Source organism: Stegostoma tigrinum, chromosome 9, assembly GCF_030684315.1.
Source record: "Stegostoma tigrinum isolate sSteTig4 chromosome 9, sSteTig4.hap1, whole genome shotgun sequence".
NCBI classification, from domain to species: domain Eukaryota; kingdom Metazoa; phylum Chordata; class Chondrichthyes; order Orectolobiformes; family Stegostomatidae; genus Stegostoma; species Stegostoma tigrinum.
This window is the reverse complement of record NC_081362.1, coordinates 98,913,259-98,937,551: the sequence shown is the minus strand read 5'-3', so window position 1 is coordinate 98,937,551 and position 24,293 is coordinate 98,913,259. Positions and strand designations below refer to the sequence as shown.

The following is a 24,293-nucleotide window of genomic DNA, read 5'->3' as shown; positions in this document are numbered from 1 at the left end:
TGTTTCTGAACTGTAGGAATTCAAAGATTCTATGAATACTTGCCTCCACCAGCTTCTCATTTGGTATTTCTACTACCATCTCGGTGAAGTTTCTTTTTCTTCAGATCTTCACTAAACCATTTGTTAATCACCTTAAAGTTATTCCCTTTGAAACAACTGCCATGAGGAAGAGTTTTTCATGATCTAATATGTCTATACCTCTCAATTTTGGATACTTCAATCAGATTCCCCCTCAGCCTATCCAGTCTCCATTCATAACTGAGACTTTTCACTCAAAGCAACATCCTGGTTAATCTCCTCTGCACAATCTCCAGTGCTTTCACATCTTTCCAATAACGTAGGGAGCAGAACTGCACTCAATTTCCGATCTATGGGCTAACTAATTTTTTATGAAGTTGTAATAAGACTTCCCTGCTCCTATATTCTTATGGGGAGGCAACGGCCGAGCGGTATTATCATTGGATTGTTAATCCAGAAACCCAGATAACATTCTGGGGACAGGGTTTGAATCCCGCCACAGCAGATGGTGGAACTTGAATGCAAAAAATATCTGGAATTAAGAGTGTAATGACAGACGTGAATCCATTGCCAATTGTTTGAAAAGCCCATCTGGTCCACTAATGTCCTTTAGGGAAGGAAACTGTCATCCTTACCTGGTCTGGCCCACATATGACTCCAGACCCGCAACAATACGGTTGAATCATAACTGCCCTCTGGGCAATTATGGTGGGCAAAAACCTGGCCTGGCCAGTGACACCCTCATCCCTTGAATGAATAAAGAAAATAAAAATTCTATGCCCCGGTAATGAAGGCAAGCATTCTGTATGCCTTCTTCCCCACCATCTGCCTGTACTGACACCTTCAGAGATCCATAGACTTGTACACCAAGGTCCCTTTGCTCCTCAGTACTCCTTAGAGACTAACCATTCATTGTGTATCTCCTTTCCTCAGTAGACCTCCCAAAAAGGGTCACTTTACAATTATTGGTATTTAATTTCATCTGCCATTGCTTTGCCCAATTTACCAGCTGACCAATATCAGACTTTAGCCTGAGAGAATCCCCCTCGTTATCAACAACACCACCGATTTTCATACCTTGGACATCTGTTACTGTGCGTAACAAGCAGCAAGGGTCCTAGCAGCAATCCCTGTGGTACACTTTGCTGGTCACAGGCTTCGAATGACAAAAACAACCCTCCACCATCACTCTTTACTTCCTATTTATAAGTTAGTTTTGGATTCAGTTTGCTAACTTGCCTTGCATTCCATGGGCTGTTATCTTTTGCATCAGCCTTCCATGTATGACCTTATCAGAGGCCTATCTGAAGTCCATGTAAACCACATCAACTGCGCTACCTTCTTCAATATATTTAAGCATCTCTTCAAAAAACTCAATTAAATTATTAAGACAGGATTGCCCAACAATTGCCCGAACAACAATGCCAGACTAATTGGTCTAATTACCTGCCATTCTTCAGCAAAGGAAGCCCACTAACTATCCTCTAATCAGCTGGCACTTCATCTGTGGCCAGCAAAGTATTAAATATCTCTGCTATGGCCTGGGACATCTCATTTCTTGCCTCCCATAGCTGCCTGCGATAAATTTCATCTGGCCCTGGGGATTTGCACACCTGTACGACTGTTAACATGTCTAATATCTCCTCCTTATGAACCATAACGTGTTCCAGAGCCTCACTATTCCAAATGAATTCCCTACCTACAATATGTCTCTCTCCTCTGTGAATACTGTTGAGAAGTATTCATTAAAGATCTCACCCATGTCCACTGATTCCATGCAAACATTGCTGGGTTGGTTTCTACTAGGTCTCATACTTTTCCTGGTAATCCTGTTACTCTTAAAGTCTTAGGGTTTTTTCTTGATCCTATTTGCCAAACATATTTTGTGACCCCTCTTCGCCCTCTTAATTTCCTTTTTAACAAACCCCCCACACACTATACTTAGAAAGGCCTCCCCTATTTTAATGTGCTCTATCTGACATGCTTTCTCCTTTTTCTTTAGCAAACTCTCGATATTGCTCGATATTCAGGGGTCCCTGGACTTGCTGCCCTTACCCTTCACTTTTACAAGAACATTCTGGCCCTAAATTCTCTTCTTTATTACCTTTCAAAGACTCCCACTTTCCAAACGTAGACTTATCAGGAAGTAGTTGTTCTCAGTCTCTGCCAGATTCTTTCTTACATTGAAATTGGCCTTCCCCCAGTGTAGACACAATTTCTGCACTACTCTTATCCCTTTCCATAATGAAACTTTCTTAATTTGAAACTTACAGGGCTATGATCACTATTCCCAAACTTTTTGCCCACTGAAACCAACCACTTGACCTGCTTCATTCCCTAGGATTAGGTTTGGCATGGCTCCATCTCTAGGAGGACTATCTACATATTGGCACCAAATAGCTTCCCTGGGTGCACTTTAAAAAATCCCTGAGTGATTCTCTCACATTAAGGCGATCTCAATTAATATTGGCAAAGTTGAAGTCACCTACAACTGTTAAAACTTTCTCTCACACCTTTCTGCAAATTGCTTATATATCTGCCCCTGTATCTCCCTCTTATTGTTGGGAGGTCTATAATATAATCCCAGCAAGGTAAATGCTCCTTTGATTATTTCTAAGCTCTACCCAGATGGCCTTATTTGATGTCTCTTCTGCAACATCCTCCCTTTTTACTGCAGTAGTGGTTTCCTTTGTCAATAATGCAATGCCCACAACTTACTTCCTTCCCTCTACCCTACCCGAAACTTTTATATTCAGGAATTTTAAGTTCCCAGTCCTTTCCTTCCTTAAACCGTCTCTCAGCGATTGCAACACCATAATATTCCCATGTGCTGACCAATGTTCGAAGTTCATCTGCCTTGCCAGTCAAGCTCCTTACATTCAAATAGATAAAATTTAGCTTTCTAGACCGAGATCATAGATCATAGAATCCCTTCAGTGTGGAAACAGGCCCTTCAGCCCAACACGTCCACATCACCCATCAGAGCATCCCACCCAGACCTATCCCTCATAACCCACCTAATCTACACATCCCTGAACACTATGGGCAATTTAGCATGGCCAGTCCATCCCTCATAACCCAAATCTCATGTACCTTATTTTGCCTATGTCTGTTCTGCATTCTGACTGTTCTGGCATTCCTTCTATATCTGACTGAGCCTTGCTCCTGAATTTACATCTACTCTGTGCTCCACACCACCGCCAAATCAGTTTGAAACCTCCCCATCAGCATGAGCAAACTCCCAGCAAGGATACTGGACCTATTCCAGTTTAGGTGCAACCCATCCAACTTGTAAAGATCCCACCTACACCAGAAGTTGTCTCAATGATCCAAAAATCAAAAACCCTTCGTTCCACACCATCCAGTTAGCCATGTCTTCATCTGTCTCATCTTTCTATTCCTATATTCAGTAGCGTGTGGCAGGGATTACAACCTAGAGTCTTCCTTTTAAATCTACCACCTAAGCCTTTAAACACCTGCTGCAGGGCCTTATTTCTTTTTTGACCCCCAACATATAATATGACTGCTGGGTGTTCACACCTCCCTCAGAATGTTCTGCAGCCACTACTGAATTGGCTAAAAGTGAGATAACAAAGATTGCAATAAACTGAAAGGACATATTTAAGATAACAAAATGGACAGTTTTGAGGTCTGACAGAATATACACAAAGATCCTATGGAAAATGGACTTCAGTAAGGCATTTGATAAGGTTCCCCATGGAAGGCTCATTCAGAAGGTCAGGAGGAATGGGATACAGGGGAACTTAGCTGCTTGGATACAGAATTGGCTGGCCAACAGAAGACAGCGAGTGGTAGTAGAAGGAAAATATTCTGCCTGGAAGTCAGTGGTGAGTGGGGTTCCACAGGGCTCTGTCCTTGGGCCTCTACTGTTTGTAATTTTTATTAATGACTTGGACGAGGGAATTGAAGGATGGGTCAGCAAGTTTGCAGACGACACAAAGGTCGGAGGTGTCGTTGACAGTGTAGAGGGCTGTTGTAGGCTGCAGCGGGACATTGACAGGATGCAGAGATGGGCTGAGAGGTGGCAGATGGAGTTCAACCTGGATAAATGCGAGGTGATGCATTTTGGAAGGTCGAATTTGAAAGCTGAGTACAGGATTAAGGATAGGATTCTTGGCAGCGTGGAGGAACAGAGGGATCTTGGTGTGCAGATACATAGATCCCTTAAAATGGCCACCCAAGTGGACAGGGTTGTTAAGAAAGCATATGGTGTTTTGGCTTTCATTAACAGGGGGATTGAGTTTAAGAGTCGTGAGATCTTGTTGCAGCTCTATAAAACTTTGGTTAGACCGCACTTGGAATACTGCGTCCAGTTCTGGGCGCCCTATTATAGGAAAGATGTGGATGCTTTGGAGAGGGTTCAGAGGAGGTTTACCAGGATGCTGCCTGGACTGGAGGGCTTATCTTATGAAGAGAGGTTGACTGAGCTCGGTCTCTTTTCATTGGAGAAAAGGAGGAGGAGAGGGGACCTAATTGAGGTATACAAGATAATGAGAGGCATAGATAGAGTCGATAGCCAGAGACTATTTCCCAGGGCAGAAATGGCTAGCACGAGGGGTCATAGTTTTAAGCTGGTTGGTGGAAAGTATAGAGGGGATGTCAGAGGCAGGTTCTTTACGCAGAGAGTTGTGAGAGCATGGAATGCGTTGCCAGCAGCAGTTGTGGAAGCAAGGTCATTGGGGTCATTTAAGAGACTGCTGGACATGCATATGGTCACAGAAATTTGAGGGTGCATCCATGAGGATCAATGGTCGGCACAACATTGTGGGCTGAAGGGCCTGTTCTGTGCTGTACTGTTCTATGTTCTATGTTCTATGTTCTAAAATGACAGAGGCAATGAAGGACCCAGAAAATGTACCATGTTCTTTTGACATGTGTAAACTACATAATTTGTAGTGCAGAAAGGTCAATTCAACTTGTGTAATATTAATTACCACTCTGCCATGGTGGGATTTGAACTTGTGTTTCCGGAACATTATCCGAGTTTCTGGATTAACAGTCCAGTGTTAATATCACTCAGCCATTAGCTGCCCGAATATATAAACATTGAATTCGAGCTGTTAGATTTTGCCAATTTACTATTGTTACCAAGTCGCCCTTATAGCTTTCTTTGGTATTCAATTATTCATTATCATTTTTATTTTACAGTTATCTGAAAACATGGATACAGGTCCATCTCCAGCCTGACATCCAAATCAGTGGAGAGCACAGTGACAATTCCACCCTCAACACAGAGTCTGGGAACATACCTGCATGCATACAGCATGTTAGACATGAAGGTGACTGGGTTTGTGCTGCGTGACGTGTCCATCACATAGACAACAACTGTGGAGAAGGTGGAGGCCTGTGAAGAAGATCATTGTTATTATAACAGACAAACAGTCAGGATTACTTTCCAACATGAATACTCAGAGTATGGCAGGGCATCAGGAAGGTTGTTAGGTTTTAAACTCTCGCTAAAATGTAGAAAAATGTTGGTGGGTACAGCTGCAGATATAGCAGAGCCTGGGAACGTTAGGAGGACGAAGTACTGACAAATTTATAGGAGGAAAACAGCATTAAGTTGTTGGGATATAGAAGCTACATGGGCAGGTATGGGATATTGACAGCCAGAGGCATTGTTAAGGGCCAGACCAAACCCCCTCAAAATATATTAAGACAGTATCTCAGACACTCACTTTTTCTTATTTTTAATGGCAAATGTAAGGCATTGTATTCCGGATGCAATTCAATTGGTCAAACTACCCATTTTGAAGAAAAACCCATTTAATTCTTACACTACAGTTAAAATAAAAACAAAAGAAAGAAGAATTGGAATAACTTAATTCAATCAGAAAATTTAACAATATAACAGATGATTTAATTACTAAAAAGCAACTATTCCAAATAACATTGCACAAACACACCCTTGGCAAAGGCAAATTCAGTAAAATAGATTGCCTGTCATGCAATTCTAGCTGCAGGGGAACACAAGAATTCAACTGTAGCAGAGAAAGGAATAACAGCTTCCACACTCAGCTTCATGGCCCCGGCAACCACTGAAAGCTTAAACTAAAATCCTGGTTCTGTGGGAACTTGACCCATCTATTCGTGCTGCTTCTATTTTGCCAACTTTCTAAAAAAAACACCAGGGCCTCACAAGTTTGTTATTTTATTGGCTTGAAACAGACCATTCAGCGCTAGAACAGACCTCTGTCTCAACCTCGCTTCACAAAAAACCAGGACAAAATACACCTTTTAAAGGCATAGTATTGTCACAGCATGTTGGTGCAGATGGATTTGTTGTGTAAGACAATTGGGGTTCAAGCAAACCCACCTACTTGCTCTCAGGTCATCTCCCATATCTCTAAGACCGCCCTGGGAGATCTTCTAGATTATGAACCTGTCATAGGAGGTGGCGGCTTCAACTCTACTGATTCACCTAGCAACCTTCTCCTACCTCACCTTCTCTATCACCAACAACTAAACCTTCCTAACATAAACTGACCCACTTCCAATTGCATTACCTGAGCTCCAACTATAAATCTTCCCCTTTATCCTCAGTCCCCCAATACACTTTCTCCTCATAAACCTATCTACATGGACACAGCTTCCTCCCAATATCCCAAGGATAATTCCACAACCATCCTCAGCCTATTTTACCCCTTTCACCCCATTTGTTAGAAAACCTTTTCATTAGAAAAAGTGCAGTGACGAAGGACTGGTGTTGGTTAATGTTAATTCCTAGAAGAGAATCAGAACATCTTTAGTGAATAGTAGAACAATATTTCTGATGTCTTAGAATTTGACAGTACAGGAGACCATTCAACCGATCATGACTGTATCACCTCTCGAAACAGCTACTCAGCTAGTTTTACTTTCCGGTTCCATCTCCATAGCCCTCTAACTTCATCATTTTCAAACATATATCCAGCTTTGTTTGGAAACCTTCTGTGGAATCTGCCTTGACCATTCTCTCAGGCAGCGCATTCCAAATCCTAATACCTCTCGAAGTAAAGAAATTCCTCCTCATCTCTCTCCTAGTTCTCTTGCTGATAATCTTGAAATTCTGACCCCTAGTTTCTGACATACTAACTAATGGAAGTAGAATATCCTTCTTTACCCTGTCACTGAGTAGGAAAAATAGTGGAAGCATCACTAAAGGAGAGAACAGAAGAATCACTAGAAATGCAATAATAAGTAGTCAGCGTACATTTCAAAAGGGAAAATAGACATTGGTAAAGCGGGATTTCAAAAGGCCTTAAATAAGGTGCCCCATAATAGATGGAGGATTAAGATCAGAGATCGTAGAGTTAGAGAACGCATAGCAGACAGAGCTCTGGCTGGCTTCAAAACAGAAAGCAGACAGTGGGAACATAGAGCTGGTGTCAAAGAGCACAGGGTGGGAGGTAATGCTCTGTAAAATTGGTATGGGACCACAGCTGGTCACAATTTACATTAATGATCTGAAGTCTGGTATTTAAAATGCAATTTCTAAATTTGCAGTTGCCATCATCTTGGAAGAGGAAAGGGTACTGGAGATAGTCAACACAAAAAGACTGTACCAAATTATAGAAAGACATTAAAAAACTACAAGAATGGAAAATTAATTGGCAAATAATTTCCAACACAAATGTGTGTTATACACCTTGGGGAATAAATGGCACATTATTTAGAGAATTCAAGTCCAGCTGAATTACAGGAATTCAGGTATCTCAGAACCAAATTATAGCAAGTAACTTGAAGCTGCAGCACAGATAAGCAAGGCCAGTAGAAAAGCAAACAAAGCCTTTATTTCTAAAGATATAAAGTTGAAAAGTAGCAAGGTTACGCATCAAAACTTGTTTAGTCCATAATGTTCTGGTTATACAATTGTTAAAGAATGATTTACAAGGCCAATATGAAAAATGCATGGTTATACATCTCAGGAATAGATGGTTAGGCTGGGTCTCTTCTTGAAGTAACAAAGTTGAGAGGCAAGCTACATAGAACATTACTGCACAGTACAGGCCCTTCAGCCCTCAATGTTGTGCTGATCTGTCATACCGATCTCAAGCCCATCTAACCTACACTATTCCATGTACGTCCATATGCTTATCCAATGACGACTTAAATGTACCTAAAGTTGGCGAATCTATTACCGTTGCAGGCAAAGCGTTCCATTCCCTTACTACTCTCTGAGTAAAGAAACTACCTCTGACATCTGTCCCATATCTTTCACCCCTCAATTTAAAGCTATGCCCCTCGTGCTCGCCATCACCATCCTAGGAAAAAGGCTCTCGCTATCCACCCTATCTAACCCTCTGATTATTTTATATGTTTCAATTAAGTTACCTCTCAACCTCCTTCTCTCTAATGAAAACAGCCTCAAGTCCCACAGCCTTTCCTCCTAAGACCTTCCCTCAATACCAGCCAACATCCTAGTAAATCTCCTCTGCACCCTTTCCAAAGCTTCCACATCCTTCTTATAATGCGGTGACCAGAACTGCACACAATACTCCAAGTGTGGCCGCACCAGAGTTTTGTACAGTTTCACCATAACCTCTTGGTTCCGGAACTCGATCCCTCTATTAATAAAAGCTAAAACACTGTATGCCTTCTTAACAGCCCTGTCAACTTGGGTGGCAACTTTCAAGGATCTGTGTACATGGACACCGAGATCTCTCTGCTCATCTACACTACTAAGAATCTTACCATTAGCCCAGTACTTTGCCTTCTGGTTACTCCTACCAAAGTGCATCACCTCACACTTGTCCGCATTAAACTCCATTTGCCACCTCTCAGCCCAGCTCTGCAGCTTATCTATGTCTCTCTGCAACCTACAGCATCCTTCGTCACTATCCACAACTCCACCGACCTTAGTGTCGTCTGCAAATTTACTAACCCATCCTTCTACGCCCTCATCCAGGTCATTTATAAAAATGACAAACAGCAGTGGACCCAACACCGACCCTTGCAGTACACCACTAGTAACTGGTCTCCAGGATGAACATTTCCCATCAACTACCACCCTCTGTCTTCTTTCAGCAAGCCAATTTCTGATCCAAACTGCTATATCTCCCACAATTCCATTCCTCCGCATTTTGTACAACAGCCTATTGTGGGGAAACTTATCGAACGCCTTGCTGAAATAAGCTAATTGAAGTCTTCAGATAAGGAGACCAAAATTGTACAAAATATTCCGGGTGTGGTCTCACCAAGGCCCCGTTTAATTGCAACAACACATCCCTGCTCCTACACTCAAATCCTCTCGCTATGAATACCAACATACCATTTGCCTTCTTTACCACCTGCCACACCTGCATGGTTACCTTCAGTAACTGCTACACAAGGACACACAGACTTACCAAAGCTTCTGAGATGATGGTTCCAGATGCTGACCAGGTAAATACTTCAATCTGTCCAGGTGTATCTATCAGAACAAACCTGAAAGAAATGAAAGGACAACACCAACTAATTAATCAAAGGAAAGTAATCCCAGTTCTTTTAGTCCCTGACATCACAAGTGTCCCTCAGTCATGTTCCTTTACTCAGTTCAAGGGCAATTGAGCATGGACAACAAATGTTGGCTGTGCCAGAACACCTACATGGCATGCAAGAACAAAACAATGCATCTCTGAATAAAAGTTTAACAATGTATGAAGATTAGGCTTCAGTTCCATCCTTCCAACTGGGGCATAATCAGTTTATTCAAAATGTTTGGCACACACATCATCTTTCATACTTTTGTGGTGTTCTTTATAAAGTCATGGATTACTATTACAAGTTTGTTTTTAAGCTATTGTCACAAAAGGTTAATCAAATAAAGTTGTCATTGACTTCTGAAATAAAAGCAGAAGATGCTGGAAATATAAGAACAAGGAGCAGAAGCAGGTCATTCAGCCCTTCAAGCCTGCTCAGCCATTTAACAGAATCATGGCTGATCTCATCTCAGCCTCAACTTAACTTTCCTGCCCACTCCACATAATCATGTCACGTGTTACCGACAAATTATCTGTCCATCTCCTCAAATGTATTTGCCGCACTCTGGAGTACTGAATTCCACAGCTTTACGACCCTTTGAGAGAAGGAATTCTGCTTCACCTCCATTTTAAATCTACCACCCCTTAACCTAAAACTGTGACATCTTGCTCAAGACTGCCCTATAAGGGGGAACATCCTCGCTACATCTACTAAGTCAATACTCTTTAACATCTATTTACCTCAATTAAATTTTTCATCATTCCAATTTCCAGCAAGCATAGGCCTAAACTGCTCAATGTCTCCTCATAAGACAAACTCTTTCATTTCTAGAATTAATCTTGTGAGCTGTCTCTGAACAGTTTTCCATGCAAGAACATCCCTCCTCTATCAAAAGGACCACAACTATACACAGTACCCTGATGCAATTTCACCAACACCTAATACAATTGCAACAACACTACACTGCTTTTATACGTCATTCCTTCAGCAAAATATGCCAAAAATCCAACTGCCTTCCTTATTACCTGCTGTATCTGCACACGAGTTTTCTGTGATGCGTGCACAAGGACACCCAGACACCTCTGCACAAAAGCATTTTGAAATTTTTCTTTTTAGATATAAGTTGCTTTTTTATTCTTCCAATCAAAACGGATAACCTCACTTACCCATGTCGTACGCCATCTGCCAAATTTTGGCCCATTCACCAAACTAACCATATCCATTGGGCAGCATGGCGGCTCAGTGGTTAACACTACTGCCTCACAGTTCCAGAGACCCAGGTTTGATTCCGAGCTTGGATGACTGTCTGTGTGGAATTTGCATGTTCTCCCTGGATCTCCGAGGGTATCTACCAGGAGATCCAGTTTCCTCCCACAGTCTTAAGACACATAGTTTAGTAGATTGGCCAGGGCAAATTGTCTTGTAATGCCTGGGGATGTGCAGGTTAGTTGGTTAGCCAGTTAGCCATGGTAAATACTGGGACAGGATGGGGTTCTGGGTGGGATGATCTTTGGGGGTGCAGGGGGTGGTCAGTGCAGACTTGATGACTGAATGGCCACTTTCAGCACTGTAGGGATTCTATGGTAAATTTCTTGATCTTTCATAGTATAAATCCATAAGACATAGGAGAAGAATTATGCCATTCAGCCCATCAAGTCTTCTCCAATATTCTATCATGGTGATACGCTTCTCGTCTCCATTCTCCCGTCTCCTTCCTGTCATCTTTGATCTCTTTCTAATCAAGAATCTAACTATCTCTGTCTTAAATAGTCAGTGACTTGGTGTGATATGGTCACACATGACATGTTGGTCCAATAGAGACCATGGGATGCAAGGCAAGTTGGCAAGCTGGATGCAAAAGTGGCTTAAAAATTTGAAGTAAAGGGTGATGGTAGAGCGTTGTTTTTATAACTGGAAGCCTGTGACCAGCAAGTGCACCACAGGAATTGGTACTGGACCCTTGCTGTTTGTTATGTACTGTAACGACTTGGAAGTGAATGTCAAAGGTATAATTAGTAAGTTTGCAGATGATATGAAAATTGGTGGTGTATTGATAGTGAGGAGGGTGGTATCAGGTTACAATCTGATATTCATCAGCTGGTAAATTGGGCAGAGCAACGGTAGATAGAATTTAATCCTATTAGTGTGGGGTGATGCATTTTGGGAGATCTAATAACGAAAGGACATACACGATGAATGATTAGTCTTAAGCAGTACTGAGGAACAAAAGGACCTTGATGTACAAACCCGTATATCCCTGAATAGGTTGACAGGGTGAGGAACTTGCCATACTGGATGCTTGCCTTCATTACCTGGGCCGAGAATATAGGAGCAAGGAAGTCTTGTTGCAACTTTATAAAGCATTGGCTAGGCCACAGATGGCATAGTGCTTGCAGTTCAGGTCACCACACTATCGGAAATATATGAACCAAGAGAACTGCAGATGCTGTAAATCAGGAACAAAAGCCAAGTTCCTGGAAAAGCTCAGCAGGTCTGGCAGCATCTGTGCAGGAGAAAACAGAGTAAACATTGGGGTCCAGTGAACCTTCCACAGGACTGATGGTGGCTGGGAAAACATCAGTTTATACGCAGAAAATAGGGAGGTGGGTGGGGCAGGGAGAAAACAATAAAATAAAAAGAGAGAGAAAGACAGTTGGACAGACAAAGGAGTTGTTAACAATCAGGCTGGGAGGGTGAATAGTTGTTCATCGGGACTGTTAACGACTAACAACAGTGGGTGTGTAGTGGCAGGCTATGTGGTAACAAGACCTGGCGTGTGGGGTGGGAGGCTGGGATATGAGAGAGTTTAGACCCTAAAATTATTGAATTCAATATTGAGTCCGGAGGGCTGCAGGGTCCCCAAGCAGAAAATGAGGTGCTGTTCCTCCAGCTTGCGTTGGGCTTCACTGGAACACTGCAGCAAGCCGGAGACTGAGATGTTGGCCAGAGAGCAGGGCGGTACATTGAAGTGGCAGGCAAAGGTAGTTCAGAGTCTTTTTGCGAGCAGAACGTAGATGTTCTGTGAAGCCGTCGCCAAGTCTACACTTCGTTTCCCCAGTGTAGAGAAGACCACATTGTGATCAGCGAATGCAGGAGGTTAGATTCTGGGAAGTGCAGTTGGAGTGTTGCTTCACCTGGAAGGTATGTTGGGCCCTTGGATACCAGGGAGGGAGGAAGTAAATGGGCAAGTGTTGCACCTTCACTGGTTACAGGGGAAAATGCCGTAGGGCTGTAGGGAGTGGTTGGGGATGAAGGAAGTGTGGACCAGGGTGTCCCAGAGGGAATGGTCCCTGCAGAAGGCAGACAAGGGAGGGGAGGGGTATGTGTGTCTGGAGGTGGCATCTCGCTGGAGGTGGCAGAAATGGTGTCTGATGATCTTCTGGATGTGGATGCTGGTGGGGTGGTAGGTGTGGATAAGGGGAACCCTATCGCCATTGCGGGAAGGAGAGATGGGGTGAGGGCAGAAGTGCGGGAGATGGGGTTGAACCCGATTAAGGGCCCTGTCGACAATGGAGCTGGGGAATCCTCTGCTGAGGAAGAATGTGGACATTTCAGAGGCTCCCCTGTTGTAGTCGGCCTCATGGTTAATATCTCTGTCATATATTTCAATACCCCCTTGTTTAAGAAGGGCAGCAAGGATAATCCAGGTAATTATAGACCGGTGAGCCTGACGTCAGTGGTTGGGAAGCTACTGGAGAAGATACTGAGGGATAGGATCTATTCCCATTTGGAAGAAAATGGGCTTATCAGTGATAGGCAACATGGTTTTGTACAGGAAAGGTCATGTCTTACCAATTTAATAGAATTCTTTGAGGACGTGACAAAGTTGATTGATGAGAGAAAGGCTGTAGATGTCATATACATGGACTTCAGTAAGGCGTTTGATAAGGTTCCCCATGGCAGGCTGATAGAGAAAGTGAAGTCACATGGGGTCCAGGGTGTGCTAGCTAGATGGATAAAAAACTGGCTGGGCAACAGGAGACAGAGGGTAGTAGTAGAAGGGAGTTTCTCAAATTGGAGACGTGTGATCAGTGGTGATCCACAGGGATCTGTGCTGGGGCCACTGTTGTTTGTGATATATGTAAATGATTTGGAGGAAGGTGTAGGTGGTCTGATCAGCAAGTTTGCAGATGACACTAAGATTGGTGGAGTAGCAGATAGTGAAGGGGATTACAGCAGAATATAGATAGACTGGAAAGTTGGGCAGATAAATGGCAGATGGAGTTCAATCCGGGCATATGAGAGGTGATGCATTTTGGACGATCAAATTCAAGGGCAAACTATACAGTAAATGGAAAAGCCCTAAGGAAAATTGATGAACAGAGAGATCTGGGTGTTCAGGTCCATTGTTCCCTGAAGGTGACAATGCAGGTCAATAGGGTGGTCAAGAAGGCATATGGCATGCTTTCCTTCATTGGACGCGGTATTGAGTACAAGAGTTGGCAGGTCATGTTGCAGTTGCATAGGATTTTGGTTCGGCCACATTTGGAGTACTGTGCACAGTTCTGGTCGCCACTTTACCAAAAGGATGTGGATGCTTTGGAGAGGGTGCGGAGGAGGTTCACCAGGATGTTGCCTGGTATGGAGGGTGCTAGCTATGAAGAGAGGTTGAGTAGATTAGGATTATTTTCATTAGAAAGACGGAGATTGAGGGGGGACCTGGTTGAGGTCTACAAAATCATGAGGGGTATAGACAGGGTGAATAGCAAAAAGCTTTTTCCCAGAGTGGGGGACTCAATTACTAGGGGTCATGAGTTCAAAGTGAGAGGAGGAAAGTTTAAGGGAGATATGTGTGGAAAGTTCTTTACACAGAGGGTGGTGGGTGCCTGGAATGCGTTGCCAGCGGAGGTGGTAGACGCAGACACGTCAGTGTCTTTTAAGATATATTTGGACAGGTACCTGGATGGGCAGGGAGCAAATGGACACAGACCGTTAGAAAATAGATGACAGGTTAGACAGTAGATCTTGATCGGCGCAGGCTTGGAGGGCCGAAGGGCCTAAGGGCCTGTTCCTGTGCTGTAATTTTCTGTGTTTTCACAATCCTAACGGCATCTTCCCCTGTAATCGGCAAAGGTGCAACACCTGCCCATTTACCCTTTCTCTTGTTGTCCTCTTCCTTCTATTCTATGCATAAAAAGCCTTGGGATCCTCCTTGATCCTTTTTGCTAAAGGCATTTCATGGTCCCTTTTAGCCTTCCTAATTCTACTTTTAACACTCCTCAAGGGCTTCGTTAGTTTGTATCTACCCAGACCTATCATGTTTCCTTTTGACTAAGCTTACAATTTCCCTTGTCATCCATGGTGCCTGGATCCTGCCATTCCTATCCTTCAGTTTGTCAGGACATGCACATCCTGCACTTTAATGAACTGATCTTTAAAAGCCTCACACATGCCAGACATAGATTTGCACTCAAATAACTGCTCCCAATCCACATTTCCCAGTTTCTGTCTAATTTGGATGTAATTGGCCTTTGTCCAATTAAGCATCCTCACCTGAGGGCTACTATTATCCTTGACCATGACTACTCGAAATCTGATGGAGTTATGGTCACCAAGCCCAAAATGCTCTCCTACTGAAATATTGATCACCTGTCCTGGTTCATTCCTTAATACCAAGTCTATAAAGGTCTCCTCTCTGGTTGGATTGTCAATGTACTGTCTCAAAAAGCCCTCCTGGACACATCTAACAAACTGCTCTCTATCCGACTCCTTAGATCTAAGGCAGTTCCAGTCAATAAGAGGAAAGTTGAAGTCACCCATTGTGTTTGCTGCTGTCGTTTCTTGTGCCTACGTTAATGCCAGGAGGACCATTCCAGTTTAATTTGTTTTCCTTGGAGTTTTGATATATCTGCTTTGCTTGTCTTTCCAGGTGGTTGAGATGTCAAGTTTGAAGGAAGCAGTCAAAGGAGCTTTGACAGGTTGCTAGAGTGCATCTTATAGGTGGTGGCAGAGAGTATGGATGCATATGGTTATGAACGGGTGCCAATTGGGTGGTCTGCTTTGAGATTCTTAAGGTTTGGAGCTTCAGTGGGATGGCAGGACTTATGTATGAAATGAATTGATTAGGGTTATTTTTGCTGGCGTTCAGATGAATGAGGGGAGAGTCTAATAGAAAATGATAAAATTCTACCATCATGAATGCAGATAGGATGCTCCCAATAATAGGGGAGTTCAGAACCAGGATATAGGGTGTCTAAGGATATAGGGTAAACCATTTAGGACTGAGACAAGGAGAAATTTCTTCATGCAGAGAGTGGTGAACATATGGAATTCTCTGCTACTGAAAGCAGTTCTGGCCAAAACTTTTAGTGTCTTCCAAAAGGAGTTAGATGTCATACTTTGGGCTAAATGGATAAAAGGATAAGTGAGAAAAACAGGACCAGTATCTGTACATCACTCCACCTGGAATCCATTCACAGTAGGTTTTTCACAGGCCTATCTGCCTTGTTTGACTATCACACAGATTATGTTCCTAAGCAACCTCCTGGCTTCCTCCATCATCACCTTCCCCTTCATTATCAGAAGTTATCTCTTTATTTCTAAATATGTCCTCTTTTTTGTTGAATGAGGTTGTGATGGGTGCAGCATGATGCCCTGGTGTGATTATTTCTTCTGGTGTAGGAAAATTTCCAACCAACTAGTCCACAGATTCTGTTACAGATCTCAGGAGCAGGTGGAACTTGAACCAGGTTTCCTGATTCAGATGTTAGGGCATTACAACCCCACCACAAGAGCCCCCTATTCTTTCTGGTATATACTACAGTGCACCAGCTCAGTGGTCTAATAATCTGATGTTCATTTTGAGCAGTCCTATCACCATTTCAATGCTGGCCTTTGTGAAAGCATGTACAATGTTATATCTCTCCTCAGCAGAAGTCTGGGGACACTTCACTTGTGTCACTTCTTCAAGGCATAGTCTTCATCTTCCAGTAGCCAGCTGGAACTGATCAACATTAAAGACTACAGCCACTTGTGCCCTCTGGAATGAAGAAGCCTTGAGAATTCACTGGATATTGTGCAGAAACTGGGGTATTTGGGTGGTTTGGGCACATCTTAGTTGTATATTGCAGAAGTTCTGTTGATAAACACAACTGCAATTCCCAAGCTGTTCTAATGGCAGCAATAGCAAGCTATAAATGTTTATTGTACTTGTGGGAAACACCACCGCCATGGTCTCTGCATCCATGGGAGCCCTCACAAAATTCTGGCTGTTCAGAGGACAGCATCAGTGACCTTCATATACACTTGAGGCTGGCAGTGATTTCATAGAGGTCCCCAGAGTAGCCTGGGACAAACCACAAGTTCAGGGCTATAGATAGCTTCAAGACGACAGGCATAGGACTGCCTCCCAGTTCCTGTGACTGCATGTCCTTATCCTGCAGCTGCCAAAGTTAGAGCATAACCCCTGAAATATTCTGAGGCACCTTCTGCATCATACTGGCCAGATTCTGTTCCTGAGCAATGCTCATTGTCATTGTGGGTCCTGCTTTGCCTCTGCAGGCTCAATCTGTGTCTGCTTTTGCTGCTCCCTTATCCTTCTGTACTACTCCCTTTTCATCTGTACCATGACCTCGGGTGCAGGGATGTTCCCTTCTATTGTACTGTCAGTTTTCGGAGATCTGCACTTACAGTTGATTCATCCATACAGGTATAATTTTCTTTGAGTTGTGCCCTCCAAACCTGCTCCATGATAGCACTTTAAGCCCTTCACTTATCCTCTTCTCCTGGTTACTTACTTACCCAAAATGTAGATCATGATGAGGTCCATTCCAGTGATCCCACAGGAAAACTACTTGAGGCAAAACAACTACATGTATGGAGACAACGGGAAAGGATGGGATACATGAAGCATGTCCATGCATCGTCCTGTACACAACAGTCTTGCCCTTCAGCAAGGATGCAACACAACTGCTTTGGTCTTTACAGATCTGTTGCCAATACTATCCTATCCTTATCTGTTACAAGCTTTCAGCTGGGAAACTAATAACTCCAGGCATGGAGAATGTTGCCCTATCCCAAGTGGGCTTCTTAACACTTTTATATAAGTGTGTCTTTTTCGGGCTGGTAGGATCTCATTAGTGGTTTGTCACAGGGGTCAGTGCTTGCGGTTCAACTCTTGGATGAAAGTTTCCAAGATAGTGTTGCTAAATTTGCTGATGACACAAAGAGAAAGGAAAGTGAGTTGTGAAAAGGACAAAGGAAGCCTACAAAAGGGATGAGCTAGGTTAAGTGAGTGGGCAAATATGTGACAAATGAAGTATTATTCCCATTTTGACAGAAAGAGTAAAGAAGAAGCCGATTATGTAAATGATGAGACGTTGCACAGCTCTGAGATGCAGAAAGACCTGGGTGCACAAGTGCATGAATCATGTTAGTTTGCAGGTACAGCAAGTAATCAGGAAAACTAACAATGTTATGGCTTATTGCGAGGGGATTTAAATATAAGAGCAGGGAGGTTATGCTTCAGTTATACAGAGCATTAGTGAGACAGCATTTGGAGTACTATGTATGGTACTGGTCACAGTTTTTACTGTGGAATATAATGCGTTGGAAAAAGTTCAGAGAAGGTTGACTAGACTAATAGGTGAAATGAGCAGATTGCCTTATGTAGAAAGGCTAGGCCTGTATCTCTGGAGCTTACAAGAGTCAGAGGTAACCTAACGAAACAGATATAAGAAGACTTGACACATAGATGTTGAAAGGATGTTTTCTCTTGTGGGAGAATCTGCAATTAAGGGTCAGAGTTTAAAAATAAGGGATGGCCATTTAAAACCAAGATGAGGAATTACTTTCTCTTTCAGAGGGTTGTCTCTCTTTGGAATTCCCTTCCTCAAAAGGCGGTGAGCGCAAAATCATTGAATATTTTTAAGGCAGTGGTACATAGATTCTTGATTACCAAGGGGATTAAAGAATATTGGGATATGCAGGAATGTAAAGTTGAAGTTAAAATCACAGCAACAATGTTCTTGCTGAATACTCCATTCTTCAGGACCAGAGAATTCTGCCTGGACTCACTGGATTTTACATTTACTCACTAGTATACACATATATTGACCAGTTTTCAATCCAATGAATTTGTTCCAAATCACCCCTCTCCTTGAATTTGCCTTTTTTTAGCCTACAACCAATCTCAGTGCTCTTCTATTCAATCTCACTTAATAATTGTGAAATTGCTCCATTTCTTTTTGCAAGTTTCAGTTCTCTGTCTAAATTTCTGTTATGTTCCAGTATAGCAACAAACACTTTACCAACACACCCATCCAACAGTCTAAAAAATTTGAGGCATTATGATGGAGAATATTTGGATTTAAGGATGGATAAGGTAGAGATTGAAACATCATTTCTAAGACAGAAAAGGAAAGGCTAAAGTGGAGTTTCAGTCAATGACTCGAATGGCCTCCACGTCTGCCACAAAACTCACTTACCGACAGTCCTGCTGTCTCTTCTCAATAAATTTCATAACCTATACCAGACAGAGTGAAGAGGAATAACATCAATGACAAATCACACAAATGTTTTATAAAATAACCCCTTCAAATTTCAATGCCATGGTACAGTAAATTCAACAACTATAACATTACACGCATACGCAGCTGGTGTAGGAGGGAGGGCTTCAGATATGTAGACAATGGGGATGCCTTCTGGGGAAGGTGGGACCTGTACAAGAAGGACGGGTTGCATCTGAACTGGAAGGGGACCAATGTCCTGGGTGGAAAGTTTGCTCGAGTAGTTCGAGAGGGTTTAAACTAGTATGGCAGGGGGGTGGGAACCTGAGCTGTATACCAGAGGTGAGAGTTGATGCAGGTGAGGCAATAGCAAGAGGTAGACCAGCTAGTGGGAAAGATTTTCCTGGGAAGGAACCAAGGGATCGGTTAAAGTGTGTTTGCTTTAATGCAAGGAGTATCAGGAATAAAAGTGATGAACTTAGAGCATGGATCAGTACCTGGTGCTATGATGTTGTGGCCATAACAGAGACATGGGTTTCTCAGGGGCAGGAATGTTTGCTGGATATTCCAGGGTTTAGAGCATTTAAAAAGAATAGGGAGGGGGGCGAAAGAGGAGGGAGTGTAGCACTACTAATCAGAGATGGTATCACAGCTACAGAAGCTTCCATTGTCAAGAAAGATCTGCCTACTGAGTCAGTATGGGTGGAAATTAGGAACAGCAAGGGAGTAGTCACCTCGTTAGGGGTTTACTACAGGCCCCCCAATAGCAGCAGGGAGATTGAAGAAAGCATAGGTCGACAGATTTTGGAAAAGTGTGGACGCAGTAGGGTTGTTGTAATGGGTGACTTTAACTTTCCTAATATTGATTGGAACCTGCTTCAAGCAGAAGATTTGAATGGAGCTGTTTTTGTAAGGTGTGTTCAGGAGGGTTTCCTAACGCAGTACGTTGACAGGCCGACGAGGGGAGAGGCCATTCTAGACTTGGTGCTCGGAAACGAGCCAGGGCAGGTATCAGATCTTGTGGTGGGAGAGCATTTTGGTGATAGTGACCATAACTGCCTCACATTCTACATAGCTATGGAGAAGGAGAGGATTAGGCAAAATGGGAGGATATTTAATTGGGGAAGAGGAAACTATGATGCGATTAGACATGAGTTAGGAAGCATGGACTGGGAGCAGTTGTTCCATGGTAAGGGAACTATAGACATGTGGAGACTGTTTAAGGAACAGTTGTTGGGAGTGATGAGTAAATATGTCCCTCTGAGACAGGCAAGAAGGGGTAAGATAAAGGAACCTTGGATGACGAGAGCGGTGGAGCTTCTTGTGAAAAGGAAGAAGGTAGCTTACATAAGGTGGAGGAGGCTAGGGTCAAGTTCAGCTAGAGAGGATTACATGCAGGCAAGGAAGGAGCTCAAAAATGGTCCGAGGAGAGCCAGGAGGGGGCACGAGAAAGGCTTGGCAGAACGAATTAGGGAAAACACAAAGGCATTTTACACTTACGTGAGGAATAAGAGAATGATCAAAGAAAGAGTAGGGCCGATCAGGGATAGCATAGGGAACTTGTGTGTGGAGCCTGAGGAGGTAAGGGAAGCCCTTAATGAGTTTTTTGCTTCTATCTTTACAAAAGAAACGAACTTTGTAGTGAATGAAACCTTTGAAGAGCAGGTGTGCATGCTGGAATGGATAGAGATAGAGGAAGCTGATGTGCTGAAAATTTTGTCAAACATTAAGATTGACAAGTCGCCAGGCCCGGACCAGATTTGTCCTCGGCTGCTTTGGGAAGCGAGAAATGCAATTGCTTCGCCACTTGCGAAGATCTTTGCATCCTCGCTCTCCACTGGAGTCGTACCTGAGGACTGGAGAGGCGCAAATGCAATTCCTCCCTTCAAGAAAGGAAATAGGGAAATCCCCGGCAATTATAGACCAGTAAGTCTCACGTCTGTCGTCTGCAAGGTGTTAGAAAGGATTCTGAGGGATAAGATTTATGACCATCTGGAAGAGCATGGCTTGATCAAATACAGTCAACACGGCTTTGTGAGGGGTAGGTCATGCCTTACAAACCTTATCGAGTTTTTTGAGGATGTGACTAGAAAAGTTGATGAGGGTCGAGCTGTGGATATGGTGTACATGGACTTCAGTAAGGCATTTGATAAGGTTCCCCATGGTAGGCTCATTCAGAAGGTCAGGAGGAATGGGATACAGGGGAACTTAGCTGCTTGGATACAGAATTGGCTGGCCAACAGAAGACAGCGAGTGGTAGTAGAAGGAAAATATTCTGCCTGGAAGTCAGTGGTGAGTGGGGTTCCACAGGGCTCTGTCCTTGGGCCTCTACTGTTTGTAATTTTTATTAATGACTTGGATGAGGGGATTGAAGGATGGGTCAGCAAGTTTGCAGACGACACAAAGGTCGGAGGTGTCGTTGACAGTGTAGAGGGCTGTTGTAGGCTGCAGCGGGACATTGACAGGATGCAGAGATGGGCTGAGAGGTGGCAGATGGAGTTCAACCTGGATAAATGCGAGATGATGCATTTTGGAAGGTCGAATTTGAAAGCTGAGTACAGGATTAAGGATAGGATTCTTGGCAGCGTGGAGGAACAGAGGGATCTTGGTGTGCAGATACATAGATCCCTTAAAATGGCCACCCAAGTGGACAGGGTTGTTAAGAAAGCATATGGTGTTTTGGCTTTCATTAACAGGGGGATTGAGTTTAAGAGTCGTGAGATCTTGTTGCAGCTCTATAAAACTTTGGTTAGACCGCACTTGGAATACTGCGTCCAGTTCTGGGCGCCCTATTATAGGAAAGATGTGGATGCTTTGGAGAGGGTTCAGAGGAGGTTTACCAGGATGCTGCCTGGACTGGAGGGCTTATCTTATGAAGAGAGGTTGACTGAGCTCGGACTTTTTTCATTGGAGAAAAGGAGGAGGAGAGGGGACCTAATTGGGGTATACAAGATAATGAGAGGCATAGATAGAGTTGATAGCCAGAGACTATTTCCCAGGGCAGAAATGGCTAGCACGAGGGGTCATAGTTTTAAGCTGGTTGGTGGAAAGTATAGAGGGGATGTCAGAGGCAGGTTCTTTACGCAGAGAGTTGTGAGAGCATGGAATGCGTTGCCAGCAGCAGTTGTGGAAGCAAGGTCATTGGGGTCATTTAAGAGACTGCTGGACATGTATATGGTCACAGAAATTTGAGGGTGCATACATGAGGATCAATGGTCGGCACAACATTGTGGGCTGAAGGGCCTGTTCTGTGCTGTACTGTTCTATGTTCTATGTTCTATTATCAACTTATGGGAGTAACTTTGTCGCATGAAGGCACGGAGAGGGGGCACAGCCATAAGGGATCAAACAGAAGAAGCACAGCTGTAGATTCTAAAATGAGCATTCTCCCTCTGCCCCTCCCACACAACCAATAAACTCACCTGATCAAACCGTGTTGCAAACAGGTTTAAAGCTGTTACGATGCCACCATTGGGTCCAAGACCATACCTGGAGCTGCAGTTCAGGGAAATAAATTAGCTGGCAGACTGAGAACAGACAGGCCGAGATCTCACACAGTTGGAAACGTAGGAACAAACAGCATGAGTAGAACTTGGACCCTTCGAGCCTGCTCAATCATTCAATATAATCATGGCTGAATAATCCAACAGAGTACCATGTTCCCATTTTCTCCCCACATCTTTTGACGCGTTTATCCGTCAGAACTATATCAGTTTCCTTCCTGAAAACATTCTATGTCTTGGTCTCACCTATGGCAGAGAATTCAAGAGGCTCACTACTCTCTGGTTGAAGAAATTTCTTCTCATCTCAGTGTTAAATGATCTTCTCACTATCCTTAGACCCTGGTATTGAACTTTCCAGACATTGTGAACATCCTTCCTGCATCTACCCTGTCTAGTCTTTTAAGAGGTTTATAGGTTTCCATGAGATCCCTCCTTATTCCACTAAACTTCAGTGAACATAGTCCCAGCTGATCCAGTTGCTCTTCATGCATCATCCCAGCAATCAGATAAATCTTTGCTTACAGCAGAACATCCTTCCTCAGGAAAGGAGAGCAAACCTGCCTGTTGCATGCTTACTTTCAGAGATTGGTGTCCAAGAACACCTCGGTCTCATTGCACCTCTTCCTTTCCCAATCCATTACTATTCAAATAATCTGCCTTCTTGCTTTTGTTACCAAAGTTTCACACATTATACTTCAGCAGTATAAGAAGAAAGAACAAAGAAAATTACAGCACAGGAACAGGCCGCCAAGGCTGCACTGATCCAGATCCTCTATCTAAACCTGTCACCTACTTTCCAAGATAATGGGAACTGCAGATGCTGGAGATTCCAAGATAATAAAATGTGAGGCTGGATGAACACAGCAGGCCAAGCAGCATCTCAGGAGCACAAAAGCTGACGTTTCGGGCCTAGACCCTTCATCAGAGAGGGGGATGGGGGGAGGGAACTGGAATAAATAGGGAGAGAGGGGGAGGCGGACCGAAGATGGAGAGTAAAGAAGATAGGTGGAGAGGGTGTAGGTGGGGAGGTAGGGAGGGGATAGGTCAGTCCAGGGAAGACGGACAGGTCAAGGAGGTGGGATGAGGTTAGTAGGTAGCTGGGGGTGCGGCTTGGGATGGGTGAGAGGAAGAACCGGTTAGGGAGGCAGAGACAGGTTGGACTGGTTTTGGGATGCAGTGGGTGGGGGGGGAAGAGCTGGGCTGGTTGTGTGGTGCAGTGGGGGGAGGGGATGAACTGGGCTGGTTGAGGGATGCAGTGGGGGAAGGGGAGATTTTGAAACTGGTGAAGTCCACATTGATACCATATGGCTGCAGGGTTCCCAGGCGGAATATGAGTTGCTGTTCCTGCAACCTTCGGGTGGCATCATTGTGGCAGTGCAGGAGGCCCATGATGGACATGTCATCAAGAGAATGGGAGGGGGAGTGGAAATGGTTTGCGACTGGGAAGTGCAGTTGTTTGTTGCGAACTGAGCGGAGGTGTTCTGCAAAGCGGTCCCCAAGCCTCCGCTTGGTTTCCCCAATGTAGAGAAAGCCGCACCGGGTACAGTGGATGCAGTATACCACATTGGCAGATGTGCAGGTGAACCTCTGCTTAATGTGGAATGTCATCTTGGGGCCTGGGATGGGGGTGAGGGAGGAGGTGTGGGGACAAGTGTAGCATTTCCTGCGGTTGCAGGGGAAGGTGCCGGGTGTGGTGGGGTTGGAGGGCAGTGTGGAGCGAACAAGGGAGCCACGGAGAGAGTGGTCTCTCCGGAAAGCAGACAGGGGTGGGGATGGAAAAATGTCTTGGGTGGTGGGGTCGGATTGTAAATGGCGGAAGTGTCGGAGGATAATGCGTTGTATCCGGAGGTTGGTAGCGACACAT

General features: G+C 43.9%; 1 protein-coding gene across 3 annotated transcripts in view; it reads right to left on the bottom strand.

Moving 5' to 3' along the window:
• The window catches only part of gpn1 (GPN-loop GTPase 1), a 56,961-nt gene that overhangs the window by 19,693 nt on the left and 12,975 nt on the right, over window positions 1-24,293 (bottom strand). For all 3 annotated transcript variants that reach the window (XM_059648801.1, XM_059648802.1, XM_059648803.1), the window contains exons 4-7: window positions 22,349-22,415; window positions 18,906-18,943; window positions 9,366-9,444; window positions 5,289-5,383 (exon numbers count right to left, since the gene is read on the bottom strand). In XM_059648801.1, coding sequence (XP_059504784.1) covers window positions 5,289-5,383; window positions 9,366-9,444; window positions 18,906-18,943; window positions 22,349-22,415 — 279 coding nt within the window. The remainder of the gene's footprint in view (window positions 1-5,288; window positions 5,384-9,365; window positions 9,445-18,905; window positions 18,944-22,348; window positions 22,416-24,293) is intronic.